General features: G+C 39.3%; 4 protein-coding genes across 6 annotated transcripts in view; 2 read left to right on the plus strand and 2 right to left on the minus strand.

Annotated features, from left to right (window-relative positions):
* LOC109955112 (protein-L-isoaspartate(D-aspartate) O-methyltransferase-like) overlaps nucleotides 1-679 on the minus strand; it is a 9598-nt gene extending 8919 nt beyond the window's left edge. Inside the window, exon 1 of the mRNA XM_020590958.1 lies at nucleotides 625-679. Within this exon, the coding sequence (XP_020446614.1) occupies nucleotides 625-679 (55 nt within the window). The remainder of the gene's footprint in view (nucleotides 1-624) is intronic.
* A 1282-nt stretch (nucleotides 680-1961) lies between these two features.
* LOC109955004 (protein-L-isoaspartate(D-aspartate) O-methyltransferase-like) lies at nucleotides 1962-6834 on the minus strand. Of its 3 annotated transcripts, none has more exons than XM_020590749.1 (9): nucleotides 6734-6834; nucleotides 6251-6386; nucleotides 5583-5687; nucleotides 5398-5429; nucleotides 5204-5308; nucleotides 4990-5110; nucleotides 4821-4906; nucleotides 4323-4492; nucleotides 1962-2945 (listed from the first exon to the last, which is right to left on the minus strand). In XM_020590749.1, exons 2-9 carry the CDS (start codon nucleotides 6366-6368, stop codon nucleotides 2906-2908), a joined length of 777 nt encoding a protein of 258 aa, XP_020446405.1. In that variant the 5' UTR covers nucleotides 6369-6386; nucleotides 6734-6834; the 3' UTR covers nucleotides 1962-2905. The 3 variants fall into 3 exon arrangements, with proteins under 3 accessions (XP_020446405.1, XP_020446407.1, XP_020446406.1); XM_020590751.1 differs by having other exon boundaries at nucleotides 1962-2978; XM_020590750.1 differs by having other exon boundaries at nucleotides 1963-2981.
* ccdc32 (coiled-coil domain containing 32) lies at nucleotides 6835-8994 on the plus strand. Its single transcript, XM_020590959.1, has 5 exons — nucleotides 6835-6842; nucleotides 6995-7021; nucleotides 7291-7550; nucleotides 7735-7888; nucleotides 8243-8994. Exons 1-5 carry the CDS (start codon nucleotides 6835-6837, stop codon nucleotides 8424-8426), a joined length of 633 nt encoding a protein of 210 aa, XP_020446615.1. The 3' UTR covers nucleotides 8427-8994.
* Nucleotides 8995-12139: 3145 nt separating this feature from the next.
* prlh2r (prolactin releasing hormone 2 receptor) lies at nucleotides 12140-17814 on the plus strand. The gene is made up of 3 exons (XM_020591116.1): nucleotides 12140-12209; nucleotides 13447-14360; nucleotides 16952-17814. Exons 2-3 carry the CDS (start codon nucleotides 13458-13460, stop codon nucleotides 17276-17278), a joined length of 1230 nt encoding a protein of 409 aa, XP_020446772.1. The 5' UTR covers nucleotides 12140-12209; nucleotides 13447-13457; the 3' UTR covers nucleotides 17279-17814.
* The last annotated feature ends 734 nt before the right edge of the window (nucleotides 17815-18548 follow it).

The raw sequence follows: 18548 nt of genomic DNA on the forward strand, positions 1-18548 counted from the left end.
GTTTTGGCTTGACTCTATCACACCACTTATGCGGTTAACAATACGTTCCTTTGTTTTCCACGCTGACAGTTCCTGTGTTGTGGATTGCATTGTGTACACTGGTCTTTTTGTTCTTTTATCTGTCCGTCTTCATCTTCCTGCCCTTTTGGTTTTTGCGTCGGTCCCTGGATTCCCCTGTTTGTTTCCCTCCACCATCTCTACTCTACCTGGACTTTTATATACTTGGACTTTGTTATGTTCTTTTGATACTCTGTGTTCTTTTGTAACCAGCAACCAACATGTTTTCCCCCTAGCACCTGGGTCTGCAAACTTGAGCCAAACCTCAGTCCTCCCTCACCCTCCTGGTGAGGGGGGCTACCATAACATTGCCTGATTATCCTGAGTAATGTAGTAGCAGTATAAACTCTTTACTTGCCATATTCTCTTTTTAATTTCAATTCTGCATAAAATTACCCCTTAATAAAATTTTAAAATTCTTTGATTTTTTTTTTTAAATAATGAATACCACTGTGCACTTAGCCAATATCTATATCACCATACCACTCTTAGAATAGCTTAGATTAAATACAGTGTAGAAGTACCACACTTCACACTTATACATTTCTAATGACTTCAGTCCTTTACCTCTCAGCTTGCTGATGAGCTCTGGATGCGTTCTGCCATTGCACCTCCACGCCATGGTCCAGGACAAGACCCTAAGTACATGACACCCTTGTAGCCTAGCTGTAATATATATTTAATGGTGTGGTTGTATCCTCCATGTGGCAATTAAAGAGGCAGCTCTCGATAATTCCCAGCAGAATACAGTGAACGTGGTGTATTAAACTGTACTTGACAGCCAGTGAGCTGACCCAGCTTCATAGTTTACAGCTATTTATAGTCATCATGCCATTTGCGGTAGGGGGATTATTTTTCCCTGTCTCTTGATGAATTATTTCTTCTCTGGTGGGGACTAAATTGATCCCACCGGGGGTCAGTTTTGGTATTTTATAAATATTGTTAATTCACCAAAAGACTATATAAAATACCTAAAATAAAAATATTTTAAAGATGCATCCAAGTAAAGCGCTGCAATGTGTGAACAGCGTACAGTGGAAACAACAATAAAATACAGGCAGAGGAAGTACATTACAAAAAAGGTTCCTGCTCCCTGGGTAAAGTTAAACCGCTCTCTACAATTAAATATAGACTATCAAAGTCAATTCACTGTACAGCTTGCTCTGACATTAGAGCAAGCTGTACAGTAAACTGCTTGTTCTGACATTAGAGGTTTAGGCCTATATAGTGTGAATTCATCTTAAATTTTTGTCATCAATTAAAAAAAAAAACCCAACATATGATACATTTCTGAATTCCTCAAGGTGTCTAATTTATGTGAAGAAATTGAATGTGATACTCTTACAAAGCATGACTCACCATTGTATTGTAGTTGACACAAAACCGTTTTTCAGTGGCATGTTTGGTCATTTGGGGTAGTGTCAATAGTGTAATTCCTTGCTTTCAACTTGAATGATATAGTTTAAAGAATATTTTAAACTGATTTCCTGTCCTTGGCTGTATGAGACCTTTCACTTGTCTTTAGAGGGTGGACTTGGATTAAGTGTTATTGTTCAACACTGTCAGAAAATTATTGGGATAGGCTAATCTGACCAAATTATAAGACATACTATAATGCACAATTTGGGAGATTAACATCAATTTGAAGTCTGCTCATAAATCTTTAAACAGGTTTTATGGTATTTAGGTACAGGTTGATTGTAGGCTACATCTCTGTGGCTCTATGTTGACAGAGATGTGAGGTCCCTTTTAATCAGCTCATATAAATAAACTGATGCTATAGTACAATTTAATAGCCTTCTAACATTGTCCCAAATTACCTGAAACATAGTCACCAACCAAATGTCCTAATTTAAAAAAACATAAACACAACTTCAAAATAACATTTATTTTGGTATTACAGTATATTAATCATTCAAATTTGATACCTTTGTATTACAATCAATCTTAAGCATATCATTTCTCATACCTTGTTTTTTGGAGTCAACTTCCTGTTTGATGCTGACCACACTCTCCCACGTGATGTCACAGAAATTGTGCCGTGCTTCCTCAGTGAGGTCTCAGCACCAATTGTTTAGACTTATACTTTTCAAGGCAGAAGTGCACTGCTGTTTTCTTATGCTGTCCCAAATGACCTATTTTCCAGCATGCCTGAATTTACCCTAGTGTATATTCTCATGACCCCTGCTCACTTTGTACCTGAGTATTACACAGATACACAACTTTTAGAGCTTGTGATCCAATAATCACACATTAATTTTCAGTAAAGAGTGACATTACTATCCACTTAATGGGCTTTATTAATAAATCTGAGAAGTATACACATAATTGCAATATTTATATAGTTGCAAAACATTATGTGCCTCAATCAGTTTTTGGCACAATACCCCGTCTGTAACAATGTCAAGCTGTACATATCCTATCATACAGTATGTAAAGTGAGTAAGAAGCAATCCTTACGACAAAATATAGATTACTTTTCAATAAAATTCCTTGGCTTTTATTTGGGTTTGTGTTATGTGTTACTACATTCATAAGCAAATAATTCCCACAAGATTGCACACAATTTCAACTAGTTTCCATTCAGCTGACCTGAAGTCATACTGTCGCTCTTTAAGGTGCAACTGCAGTTTTGTCACGGCTGAGCTTCACTGACTTACCCATAAATATAAATGTGAACCATTGCTTTGTCCAATGGGAGTGAGGTCATCAGTCCAGCAGTGGTCACTCATTCAGCCACTATTTCAACACTCTTGAAAGGCAATCTGGTCAGGCAAACAGAGCAGGATCCTCATTGTACGTTGCTAGGTGACAATCCAGCGGGGCAGGTGGTCGTTAAGAGTGGGGTTCAGGATGGGGCCCCGGAGATGCAGCACCATCCCCACCTCCTGCAGGGGCAACCACACTGCAGTCAGAGCTCACTGCTGAGAAGAGAAGGAAGGACAGTGAGGACGCCGTCAGGAACAGGCTAGTAGATGTAGGTGGATACAACTCATGACTGCATAAAACACACTGAAGATTACAGAGGAACCTACTGTAGGCAATGCTCAAAATGTTCAATGTGCAGTTCTTTTTCTAACTCCACTCAGTATTTCACTATAGGAATCTCCTCAGCATGACCAGCTACGAAAGCTCCAAGGGCATCACGTCTGTCTATGACAGACGATTTGAGCTGTGATCAGGACTCCGCCCACCCCTGCTGCTATAGCCAACTGACCCCTCCTCAATAATCCTCTTTTTCTTCTCAAGAGAAACGACAGGCTCCCCCAGAGTGTTCATGGTTGTCTGCTCAACAGTTCACAGAAGAACCGTAAAGGAGCGCATCTCTGAACGCCGGTGGCTAGCTTCGGTCTGGATCATGCTATCTAAGTACTCTACGTTAATTCACAAGAAGTGCATTTACTGCGATTACATGGGTGACTTCAAAACGAGTGCATTAAAGTGATCTGTTTCGCTGGCTACTTTGTATTTTCTTACCACTGTAGCAGGCACTTGTGTGATGCAGGCTATTACGTTTTAGTTAACATTAGTTTGTGGACTGAATGGAGTAGCAGAGTCAAGCTAACATGTAACCGCAAACTGACTGCTATGAGAGCTGTTAGCTCAGACTAAATCCTGCTGCTAGTGCTTTAGATCAAAAAGATTAACATGTTCTTCCGTTCTTCTCAACGGAATCGAGCATTGATGAGCTGATCAGTCACCGCCACCAGGGTCTTCACAGGCCAGCTGCTTGTAGGTTAGACCCAGTCAAGTAAAACAGCGAGTCCCTGTAGAGGAGCATTCCCGGACCCCGGACCTGCATTAACCTCAAGCCCTGTATTTTTCTCCACATTCTCTGGTCACAGTGCAGCAAGAGGCGGTTAAATATATCCACAAAACCAGGCGCAATTGAAAAATTCCGCATTTACAATGGCACCGGTGGATGTCAGGCAAGCTCACATGAACTAGCAACAGCCTGGATTTAATGCCCATTCAAGGAAATCTTTAATTTTGTTAGGAAAAAGTCTCGCGAGCGAGAGTTTGCGAGATGTGTATAAACCCAGTTGCTTCTGCATAGAAATACTAGAACATACATATATCTCATTTTTTGAGCTTTAGGTCATGTCTAAGATGAGAATTCAGTTGTAACATTGTAGATAAGTCAAAGAACAAGAAAAAGCATGCCATGTGCTCTTTAAGTAACCCAACATTTTCTTTCTAAACAATTTACCTTTTACCTTCCCAGATTTTGATTAAATAATTATCCATTGGAGGTGTCTTCTTACCCAGGCCACTGATGTCTCTTGTCAGTGAGGGGAACATAAATCACTCGCTTCAGAGTTTTACTGAGGAAGGTCCCATCACTCCGGCGATCATACTGTTGTAGCACTTGACTGCCCCTTTCTGGGCCCACTGGCAGAACCAATTTCCCGCCCGCCTTCAGCTGCTCCAAGAGCTTCCATTACAAGTGAAACAGAAAACAAAACATAAAAGTAACATGTATTAGTTATCCAGTTCAAGACATAAATTTGGCTCAGTCTGTCAGAGTGGAGTGAATTTTTAGTCTGTATGTCAAAGGTTCTTCACAGCTTACTGCTTTTAGAGAATGAAGACTATTCAAGAGTCACTGTACTGCTGTAGATGAACAGCGACCTCTTAACCGTACCTTGCTGAGCCTTGTTTGTGTATTTTGGATGCAGCTGAATAAATGTACAATTTCTATTATTCTACTCTACTCTCTTCTATTTTATTGTCACAAGAGCAAAAGCCATACGTGTCCTTACAGCCCTAGGAACAGTAGCTGCAGCTGCACCAACATGAATAGCATCATAGGGTGCTCCGTCGGGGAAGCCGAGTCTTCCGTCTCCCACTGTGGACAGACGTATGGACTTTTATAGTCTTTTACAGGTGTTCCATTTCAAAACCAGCATTGGAACGAGGCTCTTGACTCACCTACAAATCTGATGCGTCCAGAGGAGAGCAGTTCTGGGTCGTCAGCTTGCACGTTTTTTATTGACATTTGAACCAGTTCGTTGATGTGTTCAATGCCGACCACTCTCCCGCTAGGTCCTGTCTATACAGAACAGGAAAAATGCAGCTGTATGAAGAAATATTAAGTCAATAATAAGTGTATTAAAAGAAACATGCCAGTTTATAGAGGACATACCATTCTTGCAAAGCAGGCAGTGAGATACCCGCTTCCTGAGCCCACATCCAGTGCTGATGCCCCTTCTGTTAGTTTGTCACTTAACAGCTCTAAAGCATGAGCATGCTGTCAAAGCAGGCCCAAAGAAAAACATCCAGTGAATAGTGTACCTACATAAACAGATTATTCAAATTGTCTGAGAGTTTGTTGCTCACCATGTGTGGTGCACTGATGGTCGCCCTGTAGCCTGTGAAAAACCAAACATCATAACAGAGAGTCATAGTTCACATTTGTGCTCATGAAACAGCTATTACTGTACATTACAACACAATGTATTAACTGAAATATCTGTCATAAACTGATAGGCATGTGTTTTATAAAGAGTGACAGGAATAAATACCTATGGACTGAGGGGAGTCTGCATAAGGATAATCTCTGGAGTAGAGCCCTCTGTCTGTAGCCATCATGACATCAAATACTCTGTCACTGCGGATCACCCCATGATCTGGAGGAGAAACACAGAAGAGACAATTACACTGGCAAATTTGGAAACTGTGAAATGTGTGGAGAATAAATTCTGTGGTGTTAAAGTCTGTTGCCCTGCCTAAGCTGTAAACCCAACCAGTCACATCGACATTTATTTACATTGCAATGATTCCAAGTTCACATTAAAGTATGGAAATGTATATTTCTCTATGCAAAGGAAAACACATTTATATAGGCTTTTAGATGAAAAGAAAATAGCATAAAATTAGGCTGACCATTTAAAGCAGGGTGACATATCAATAAACTGATCAAACTGTAAATTGATAATCAGAAGTAATATTTTGTGTGGTTTTTGTTATTATAACATCCTGGCTTATTTTACCTTTCCATGCGGCTAGTTCCTGGTTTTATTACAGAAGTTTATTTATTATTTATTTTCAAATTACCATTTCACAGTCTCCATTTATCATTTCCATATTCAATTTCCTTTTACCATGCCACTCTTATTGTACTTTAGATGAATTACAGTGTAGAAACACCACCCATCACACTTAAAAATGTACAGTGACTTCAGTCCATTACCCCTCATCCTGGTGATGAGCTCTGAATGCGTTCTGCCACTGGATATCCACGCCATGGTCCTGGACAACAGCAAACCCATAGGGACTGCTAATACTACCAGGCGCAAGGCTTCCCGCATCTCCTACACCGGATCTCCCTGTAGTGACATGATGAAATTCTGGAAATTCTCAGTACACAATACACATGTAGCTGTAACATACGTTTAATGATCTGGTTGCATCCTCTGTGTGGCAATTAAAGAGAAAGATTTGTCAATAACTCTTAGCATAATAAAGTGAATGTGGCACAACAAATTATTCGCACATTAAACTGAACTTGACAGCCAGCAAGCTGGCCCAGCTTCGTGGTAAACAGCTATAACAAGTTAACGTTACATTTTAAATAGATTATATCGCTGAACAGTTGCTAATACTGATATTAGTTTGTCAAAAGGTTAATACTCAGGAATAATCAATCCAACAAACATGAGGACAGCTTGCTTACCTTTATAGTTCGCCACCGTTCCTTCCTTCCAGTTGAGGCAAACTTGCTATCCCCCTTTCAACACCCACAGTGTCTAACCAATAAGGTGCGGGCTTTCTAACATGAAACAGTAGACAGCCAATCATATCGCAAAACAGTTTGATTAAGTGGTAACAACGTCCAATAATTTAAGCCCAAATAAGAAAGTAGGCGGTGGCTTGGTAAAGATTGTTGATCATGGACACAGTTAGCTAGCGAAGCTAATCTTTAATCTTACATCAGAATAAACCTATCAAGAATTTCACACAGGTAAGATGTAAAGGGAATATATTTGTAATTTATTATGGCAACAAATATTTTGAAGAACTTCTGAAACGTATAAATATGGTATGTAAAATGTTAGACACAAATTTAGCTAAAATGTGGAGATGACATCTAAGAGATCTTAGGTCTGTTTTGGATTTCTCTTTTATTTAACTGAAATGCACCAAACATGCCTGTTTTGTTGAAAGACTACTGACGAAAATAGATTAACTTTAACTGGTTTTGACAACTGATGTTGACATGTGTTAACCAAGGGAAGACATCAGAATGAATGACGACTTCGGGCGTCAGGAGATTCGGTCCAGCGGGGAGCTGTGGTCCGAAATCTGCTCCAGTCTTCCGGAGGTGCAAGCTGAGTCAGCTCCAGAGACCAACACTGAATTCAAAGACTCATTCCAGCCAGCATCACAAGTCGGACTGCAGCTTAATGGACAGGCAAACGGGGCAAATACCAGTATTCCAAGTGCCAAATGGGAACCCATGGAGGATTCGGAGATCTACATAGCTAGTTTAGGTATTGTCCTGCTTTCCGTATGTCCCTCTCCTTGTCTTGTGAACCCTTTACCTAAACATTAGGGTTACATAATGGTTATATAATATAGGATATTGTTAAACTGGTAAACTGTGGGGAAAACCTAAAGGAAAAATGTAATTGACCACAAATACAAAATAACTTTCATGCCTATATTTTGCTGCAGAGAACCGCCTGAAGAAGTTAAAGGGCCAGTCCAGTGATGTGACATCCAGGGACATGCTGCGCTCCTTGTCTCAAGCTAAGAAGGAATGCTGGGATAGATTCCTGCATGATGCTCAGACATCGGAGCTCTTCCAAGACAGTGACATGGATGAGAGGTAGGACATGGTCTTGACATAAAGTCATCCAGGGGATGGGGTGATCTGTTTTTAATTTACTGTCTAGTTAGCAAAAAAACACCTCGTTAAATCCAAACAAAAAGACTGTATCTGAGACACAGGCATTTTATTTTAGAATACAATTTAACATTTTGCAAAAATAATTACATTCTGCTATTTTTTTCCACTTGTAGCAAGCTCTATATTTACCAGCCTACGTGTTATTTACTTGTCTAGAGAACAAAATTACTTCTTATTATGTGTTGTGAGGATAATACTGGTCTCCCAAGCAGAAGAGTGCTTCATATAGACCTATTCTCATCTTAACATCCTTTGCTTTTGTGTACTTCCCAGTGCTCTCGAACACTTCAAGAGGTGGCTGATTCCTGAGAAGGTGGCCATCAGTGCAGAGGAGCTGGAATATCTCCTGAGGCCGTCTCAGAATAAGGAGCCAGTAGATTCAAAGCAAACAGAAAAGGAAGGGGACACAGATGGACAGAGACATAACCCTGAGGACATGCACAGCCCAGAGAAATGAGTGTGCTATAATAGTAAAACTGAATGAAGACCTAATTTGAAGGATATTCAGTGAGCGTGACTTATTACCCTTGTGCTCATTTTGAGCTGCATTATGTCGTAGTGCTGTTTTGACCAAAGCTTTTGTTATCAGCAGTCAAAGAACCAATTATAACTTGTCATCATCCTCTGTATCCTCAGCAACTGAGTGTTAAGTACTTATTCAGTCACAAGATTTGTCCTTGCTATTCATCCCTTTAACCATATAACATCATGAAAATATAATAATCTTAATTGGAATTTTTTTTGTCCTCTAGCAACAGAATTGGCATATTGACTCCTGCTATATCTGTAAAAAGAATGGCTGTACCTTAAATGCATATACAAAAGTTAATGAAGGACTACATGCAGTGTCATCACGTAAGCATTATCTTGTAAAGATTATTATTTTTTCCGTGTCTAAAAAAATTGTGGCATCCAATTTTGGGATACTCTGCTATATTGCTGGATATATTGTAATATATTGTGTAACATCTTTATTTTTTGCCATGTTGTTTTTTTCACATGAAGTTTTACCCATGTTTTAATAAAAAAACCACATGAACTGATTCTGTTCCTTTTGTTGGCTTGCTAGCTAAAACAAGGACACTGTTCTATTTAGCTTGAGCAGCAGCTCAATATAATTAAAACACTGACAATTAATTTTGTGTGGGTGCCCTTGTACTGTATTTCTATCTTTGTAAGCAACATGTTGAGATGAGTGAGAAACATGCTGAAAGTGAGGCCTGTTTTAGGCCAGAGGGAATACAATCTGTAAATCAAAGCCCTCAAGTATAGAAATATAAATGTGTGTGCATACATGCACAAAAGAGAGCAGGACAAGAGGAAGACTATCACATGCAGCAGGTTTCACCACTGTGGTGTACATTTCTGATCGCAGTAGCTTTAGGTGGGAGCAAAGAACCAATAACCAAATTTTATGTATCCACAAAGTGTAGTAAATTGCCATTCCACCAGTTTTACATCACAGGGAGTCCCACGCTTTAAACTGTAAAACAGTTCTATAATGTCACATGTTACAATACATATGAGCTGCTTGGAATAATAATTTGTGTCTTACAGTAAATGGTTTTCCCACAAAAAAATGCAAAATTACATATTTACTCTGCCCTAATTGAAAAATCCAGAATTTATGATTGTGCCAACATCACTCAGTTCACAGGTTTAACTATGCTAGATACTGACTGTCTCCTGCTTCACTATAAAGTCTTCTCTTAGTTTATACTGTATATGCTTGAAGTTTCTTCATGATACTTAAATACATAACGAATTGCTGTGATGTCACAAAATCATGGTTGTACATCCATGTCTTAATGTCAGATTTAATGTGACCACAAAGAAACTTTCTTCCTTCAGCAGATGAAATGTGAAAACAGATTTCTAGTTTCAATCTTTGCACATACATATATTATTCTGCACAAAACATCCAAGTGAAGTAACAATTAATAAAACATTTTGAGGGAAGCGAGACTAAGGCCCAAAAACATTTTCAAGTGACATCGTGGTGGCATCTCTACTTGAACTTAGAGACAAAGTCCAAGTCATAAGCAGGGGCTTTCAGTTTAAAATATATGAGCTTTTGCCAGACAGGGATGCTATTGAGTTGTATTACAGGAAATATACAGTAAGATCCTACAGTTTTTGAAACTTGACCTACCACGACTGAAAGGTGAATTCTGCTGCATCAAATTTGATCATTCTTTTTGACCATTCTCTCTCTCGAGACCAGCAATAAGGAAGATTGTACTTCATAGAATAGCTTATTAGTGAGCCCACTTAATTTGAACAACAGCAGGGTCCTTGAAATGAAAACCTCTGAGAACTCTTTACCTCCACCAAAGCTTTTTTGGGGCAGGAGATTAACTCAAAATTCAAATGTTAGAGTATCAACCCAAATTTCCTTGCATTTATATATAATGATTCACATTTACAGCATTTCCAAAAAAAGCAAAAAAGTATTATTTAAATAAAATACCATAAGATAAAGTATTACAATTCTGCCCTTTCCAAGAAGCTCCTTTGCCCCATTTAGACAGCTCAAGGCCACATTAAACTGAACAGAGAAAGCTGTTTTCACTGAAGTGACAGGTAAAACACCACCAAACAGGCAAGCGAAATCATGAAAGATAAACATATCCCTAACCTGGCCTCACCACCTGGAGTCCTCCAAATTTCTGGGACTCATCTTATGAAACCATAACTTGAGAGATTTCAACTAGGACACACAAAATGACAGAAAGTGATCCCAATCTTTTTCACCCGAGGACCCTGCTGGATTGTATCAAAGACAAATGGATGGCCTGTTTTCAGCCAGGAAAAAAGAATCAGCATAAAGACCCAGAGAAGATACAAGCAGTACATGAAAGGAAGCCAGCTATATGGAGTTTCAAGCCTTTTATGATGGCAGACAGTAGCCATGGTGATAGCTTTTCTTAAAGAGTTGCTCTGGCTCTGTGGCTCAGTAATGTCCCCAGTAAAACCTGGAACTACATCTCATGTATTTGTTGACAACATCTACACAAACCCAAGATGTTTACAAGGAGAAAAGGAAGTGCTGCCCTCACTTAAGAAAAAGTGATCACAGAGGGAACATCAATGATGTGTTTGTAAAGCAGATGGACACACGAGTGTTGCAAAAAGCAAAAATCATACACAAAGCCAAGTATGGACAGCTGTAATAAATTTAAGAGAAAAATGGCCAAACCCCAGAGCGTAAAAGTGACCACCATAATCATTACTGCTTTAATTCTCTATGCTGTAACAAGCACCGTAACTAGTAAATACTCTCAAAATGCTGGTGCGGCAAAACAGACAGCTACAATATATTACTTTTACAGTGACTATTATTTGCTACAAATTACAATTTGATCATAAAGTGATTCCAAATTTGGATAAAATCATGATCAAATACCTGTTTCATTTAATCCTTAAATATCTTCCATATCCTCCAGTTCATAAATATCTTCATTAGCTACCCTTTGCAGATTCTCACTTGATGAATCACATAGTTACATTTTGCATTTGCTCTGGCACCAAGACTGACCGCTTTTAAATTATTTGTGGTTATATGAATATTTCAAATACATACTGCTGAGGAAAGATCATGATTTGTCCCTTGATAGTTCAGTATTTGTTCTGCTCCTTCATGTTGGTATCTGGGTGTGTTTTGTCAGCATTGTGAAAATCCTCACATCTGGAAATGTGACATCCTGGGATTGGGCCAAGACTATTCAAGATTATTTTTGTTTCTCCTTCTTATACTTAGTCAAAGCCAGCTGTCCACTAGGTTAAGATGAAGGATAAAATGGGAGAAAAATTGTAAAATGTGTCAGCATCAATATAAAATGACTATATAAAACCCTAGATGCATTTTAAGTCCCAATAGAAAAACTAGAATGATTTCATGGCAGATTTAAAAACATCCTAAAACAGGGCAAAGTCATTATAAATTCACTGTTTATTACCAGAGATGCACTATAGCTCCCAGGTTGAATATCATAAGAGATTACAATGATTGTTCACTGGGGTGATACTGAGTGAGACTGAAAGGCAAAGCATCTTTTTTTTTTTTAAAGGATACTAGAGGTGACTCACTCACATGAACATGTACTGTATGCTCTGTGTGAGAGAGAGAATGAGCACACCTCTTTATTCTGAGGCAGAGTGGGCTGCAGTGAAGAAGTGAAACTACACAACAGTGGGACTCAAACAGACGTAACAGTTCATCTGATAAGCAACATCTGAGGTATCTGAAGTACTTTTTACTTGAATTTGTAGTTTGTGAAAATGCATACACTGGTAATTGTTCATTTTGCATGTGATTCCTTAGATAATAAATTATTCTTTTTATTACTAGTATTTTGTTGTGTCTTTATGTTTTAGCGGGCTAAGTTATAGTTGTGCGAATCAGTTGACAACTGATCAGGTCAGGTCGATTGTGGCAATGAGCTGATTCAGCATGAGAAGAGGATCTTTTTTTTTTTTTTTGATCATCTGTTCTGGATACAGTTCAGCCAGTCCTGTTAAGAAAATTCACATAGTGTAGAAAGTGAACATTACATGACATTATTGTAAATGCTGTGGACAAAATGTGTTGCTCAGACATTAATAAGCACTTACTCGGGCTCAACAGGTGACAAGGGAAGGTTTTTCATTTACATTTAACATAACTGTGAAAATGATGCCATTCAACCAAAAACATTTGTTTTGGAGACGGGCGTTATTTCTGTCTGTCTCATCTTGCAAATTTAAATAGAAAAATATTTAAGTGCTCTCATCCCCTCCATGTGGTTTGTGGCAAACACGCTCTTGCATAACATACAGTTTAGTGCTAGATGATGCTCAGCAATAAGTGATCCATTGATGTCAGTGTAGGTTATATGTACAGATGTTTAAACAAGTGTTCAGGATGAAAATCTTGGAGAATCAGCTTGAATTTCAAATATTATTTCTATTGCTCCTCTTTGAAAAGAATTGAGAGAAGAAAAAAATGTCAAAGTGAAGCAAACATGGATTGTTTGGATGATTGGATGATTGCTTGCTGGTTATGAAAAGGTGAAAAAGAAAAAAAAAAGAGATGGAAACGATTTGGAGAAGCAGACAGAAATAAAAGGTGACAACTGTAGAATGATGAGGAGAGAAGCATAAGATGCTGTGAAGAGGAGACAGATGAAAGCAAACAGATGTATTATTGATGAGAGGGGCATCCAGATCCTGTTTTTGCTTTTTAATGAGATGATACTGATTGGCTGAGACTTTTGAAGGTGGTGACTAATTAGTCTGTCCAAATATGATTTATCTGTTCAGTCTCTATATCTTATTATGATATTATGTAATATCACTTTGGGCTCAATGAAAATGTTGGTCAATAAATGATGCAAAAAAGCAGTTAAGATGTAAAGTTTGTTATACATTATGATATATACTATAAATACAGCAGGTGTTTTTGGACTGATCTAATATAAAAATGTTATTTCTTCCAGATTCTGTAGCCATGGACTGGGTGAACCACTCCAGGGAGAACTCTTCTACTCCTGCCTCCTTGTTATGTCAGTCCCTCTCCGACTCATCCTCATTCCCTTCCATCAGTTGCAACACCTCTAGCCCCTTCTTCCCAACATCCCTGTTTTCAGCCCCTTCTTTCTCTGGCCTTGACCTCCTGTTTAACCTGAAGCTCCTCTTCCTCCCTCTCTACTTTGCTGTGGTCCTGATCGCCTGCTCCGGAAACCTCCTCCTGCTCTTTCTCATCTGGCACAACAAGAAACGACACAACACCACAAACTTCCTCATCAGCAACCTGGCACTTGTCGACCTGGTCATGTGCATCTTCTGCGTCCCGCTGACAGCATCCTATGCTTTTGACAAGCGTGGCTGGGTATTTGGACCGTGCATGTGCCACTTTGTTACTGTCATGCAGTCTGCAGCTGTCTACGCAGCGGTCCTATCCCTCATGGCCATTGCAGTGGATCGTTACTTTGTTGTGGCTTACCCTATTCGCAAAAGAGGGGGCTGCCGGTTTTGCTGGGGTCTGGTGCTCCTGATCTGGCTGTGCTCTCTGGCTTTATCCACACCTACAGCGCTGCACACTTTCTACCTGGACCTGAGGGCCGCAGGCCTGCAGATGGCCGTGTGTGAGGAGTTTTGGGATGGCCAGGAGCAAGGTCGCCTCATTTACTCCTGTTTCATCCTGTTCTTCTCCTACTTTGTTCCACTAGCTGCAGTCTCCATTTCCTACTGTGCTATATCCTATCACCTGAAGCACAGGACCATGTCAGGCTTGGCACCATGTCCAGAGCTGAGATCTGTGCGGGCTGCCTGGGGTAGACGTAGGAGGAAGACCTTTTGGCTGCTGCTGGTGTCCGTCCTTTGTTTTGCCTTCTCCTGGCTCCCCTTACAGGTACAGATGATTGAAAGGAGAGTGTGATGGTTTGATGAAATGTGAAAACATGAATAAGTACATTTGTAAACTAATACTTTGAAACCTTGTGAAGTGTCTATACACTGTCTTCCCAAGAGATGACAAGTGTGATACCAATTTCGTACATGTAGTGAAATATGTAGTGTTAACGAGTCAGTAGGAAGTGAGCTTAGCTTAGCATAAACACTGGAAGAAGCAGGAAACAGATACTTCGGTCCAGAGGTAGCAACATTCACCTACCAGCTTGGGGAAGCCAAGAATCTGACTCACCACTCCTGATGGCAGAGTCCAAATGTGATGCTTTTCAGTATTAATGAATGAAGAATGAAAAATAATGACAGATTGTTGCCTTAAATACAACTAACATTTGAATCATCTGGCACATTTGAATTGATACTGGTCAAATTAGTTTGATTTTATATCATGCATACAGCACGATATTTGCATAAATTTCTCTGATTGTGTTGTTACTGTGTACTTGGCATGGTTGACCTCAGCTGGATGGAACCAGCAGCCACATCCCTGTCTGGGAGTAAATAAGGAGTGCAGCCAAAGTTATCTAAAGAAAGCACTATGTGTGCCTCATTTTTACACAAAATAAACCATTTGGTTCTTAACAATGTATGGCTTATTAGGGGAGTAATTTATTTTTACATGACTTTCAAATGTGCCACCCCTGCCCATTCCCTCTAAACCTCATTAATTAACGTACCCTTTGTTTAATCTGTACAAAAACCTACGTCCTTGGATAGTTGCAGTGAATTCAAGAATGAAGCTACTAGGCAACCAGCAGAAACTCACATACAGTGGGTACGGAAAGTATTCAGACCCCCTTAAATTTTTCACTCTTTGTTATATTGCAGCCATATGCTAAAATCATTTAAGTTCATTTTTTTCCTCATTAATGTACACACAGCACCCCATATTGACAGAAAAACACAGAATTTTTGACATTTTTGCAGATTTATTAAAAAAGAAAAACTGAAATATCACATGGTCATAAGTATTCAGACCCTTCGCTGTGACACTCATATATTTAACTTAGGTACTGTCCATTTCTTCTGATCATCCCTCAGATGGTTCTACACCTTCATTTGAGTCCAGCGGTGTTTGATTATACTGATTGGACGTGATTAGGAAAGCCACACACCTGTCTATATAAGACCCTACAGCTCACAGTGCATGTCAGAGCAAATGAGAATCATGAGGTCAAAGGAACTGCCTGAAGAGCTCAGAGACAGAATTGTGGCAAGGCACAGATCTGGCCAAGGTTACAAAAAAATTTCTGCTGCACTTAAGGTTCCTAAGAGCACAGTGGCCTCCATAATCCTTAAATGGAAGACGTTTGGGACGACCAGAACCCTTCCTAGAGCTGGCCGTCCGACCAAACTGAGCTATCGGGGGAGAAGAGCCTTGGTGAGAGAGGTACAGAAGAACCCAAAGATGACTGTGGCTGAACTCCAGAGATGCAGTCGGGAGATGGGAGAAAGTTGTAAAAAGTCAACCATCACTGCAGCCCTCCACCAGTCGGGGGGCTGCAGTGATGGTTGACTTTCTACAACTTTCTCCCATCTCCCGACTGCATCTCTGGAGCTCAGCCACAGTCATCTTTGGGTTCTTCTGTACCTCTCTCACCAAGGCTCTTCTCCTCCGATAGCTCAGTTTGGCCGGACGGCCAGCTCTAGGAAGGGTTCTGGTCGTCCCAAACGTCTTCCATTTATGGATTATGGAGGCCACTGTGCTCTTTGGAACCTTAAGTGCAGCAGAAATTTTTTTGTAACCTTGGCCAGATCTGTGCCTTGCCACAATTCTGTCTCTGAGCTCTTCAGGCAGTTCCTTTGACCTCATGACTCTCATTTGCTCTGACATGCACTGTGAGCTGTAGGGTCTTGTATAGACAGGTGTGTGGCTTTCCTAATCACATCCAATCAGTATAATCAAACACAGTTGGACTCAAATGAAGGTGTAGAACCATCTCAGGGATGATCAGAAGAAATGGACAGCACCTAAGTTAAATATATGAGTGTCACAGCAAAGGGTCTGAATACTTATGACCATGTGATATTTCAGTTTTTCTTTTTTAATAAATCTGCAAAAATGTCAAATTCTGTGTTTTTCTGTCAATATGCGGTATGTGTGGAGAGGAAATGAGGAAAAAAATGAACTTAAATGATTTTAGCATATGGCTGCAATATAACAAAGAGTGAAAAATTTAAGGGGGTCTGAATACTTTCCGTACCCACTGTAGATGGTCAAGAAATGCTGTAGTTCAGCACACAAAGTGAGTGCTCACAAAACCACAACGTGTGATGTTTTTTTGTACAGATTTAACAAAGCTGTTTTCCACTGCTTCCAGTTTTTGTGTTCAGCTAAGCTAAACAGCTGCTGGCAGTTGCTTCATATTTAGCATAAAGGCATGAGGAGTGGTATCCATATTCTCAACCAACTTTCAACAGTAAAGCAAAATATTCCTTAAATGAACAAATACCTAAAGAAATTCATCCTTAAATTACTTACAAAATGAACTATCGCTTATATGATACTTCAGAGGACATACTGTAATTTTGCAGGTGGTGAATTTGATCCATGACCTGGACACAGACTTCTCCATCTTGGGGAAGAAGTACATAAATGTCATCCAAGTGTCAAGTCACCTGTTTGCAATGAGCTCTGCCTGCTACAACCCTTTTATTTACGCCTCATTACACAACAAACTGCTGTCCTGCTTGTGCCACCTCATCCTGCCCTGGAGGAGAGGAAAAGGAAAAGACAGAGGTCAGGGGTCAAGCCTCTTGACAATATCTCACAGAATTCCATGCCATCGCACCTCCACCACTGTGGCAGACTTACCAGGTGCTACTGTAAATAACATTGTTCCCCAAGAAAACTACACTTGATTGTTGAATGAAAATCTCTGCATCAGCTATGACAGTGTATCTTATTCACTCCAAATGTAATATGAATCTTGTTAACCTTCACTGTAACACACAAATTGAGTGAAAAGAGAATTCAATGAAATTACAATGAAATCCATGCAACACTGAAACTCACAAGTTACAAAGCTTTCACACAACAGCCTCACACAAACAAAAATATACAACTACGTCTCTGACAGAATTTTTACAGCTGTAAAAACACAAGTCTGCTTTAATTAAAAAGAATTGTGTAATAATTTATATTCATAACAAATGTACGTCATTAAAGTTTATTCAGCAGTGAAAAATGTGCTATTATCAGCTTATAAAATACACTTTAGTGATTCTGTTTGCGTCTTGGCAAATATACACAATGAAGTTAAAATGTCATCGAATTAATGTACTGTACTTATGTTCTTGAACATCTCTAATGCTGTGAATTGATGTTATGGCATTTATTATACAAAAAGTGCTGTTCTTATCTGTGAACTTTAACTGATTGTACATTATATTAATAGATTTGTGTATTACGTGTCATACTAAAAAGATTTCATTCAATAAACTGGTTTAAATAACTTTCTCCATTAATTTCATGATTGCTAACTGATAAAATAGGAACATTAAAGCTGCATTAACTAAGATTTAGCACAAATTCACATAAATTTTGTAATATTTGTCTAGAAGTGTTGCCTCCCTGCTGTACTAACCCTCCACCCCACTATCTTCAGGCCTTGTGTTTATTGCTTGCCCTCTGTGGCCAGTGTCGTTAAAATCCGTGCCGCACTTCTTCTATGCCCCCGCTGATCCGAGGTTACAAGCTGCATTTTTCAAACCAGTATGGCTCATTCTACAGATGGACAGTGGAGGCTCCCTGCATAGGTACAACCCACAGCACAAAAAGAGTGCGACAAAAAACAAAGCAAAACCAGGGTTAACATCAGTTTACATCAGGCTTCTAAAAATCTGGACTCCGGTCTGGATCCAGACCAGATGGCAAGCCAATCTGGACCCAGCCCACACCTCGTATTAGGAATGCAATAATACAATATAATGAAGTGTATGTTTGTTACTTTGGAAAAAAAATGTTTTATACTTATTAATATTTTTTTTGCCCATTAAGTTATAAAGATCTGCTGACAGCTATAGCTATATTTGCCAAATTGTGCTTATATACTGTATGTAAATGCTTTCTATATACAGTAGTGTTACTGCAAGATATTTCTGTCTATTTCTTGAAGCTGTTACACTAATA

This window comes from Monopterus albus, unplaced genomic scaffold (assembly GCF_001952655.1).
Source record: "Monopterus albus unplaced genomic scaffold, M_albus_1.0 scaffold13.1, whole genome shotgun sequence".
Taxonomy (NCBI): Eukaryota; Metazoa; Chordata; class Actinopteri; order Synbranchiformes; family Synbranchidae; genus Monopterus; species Monopterus albus.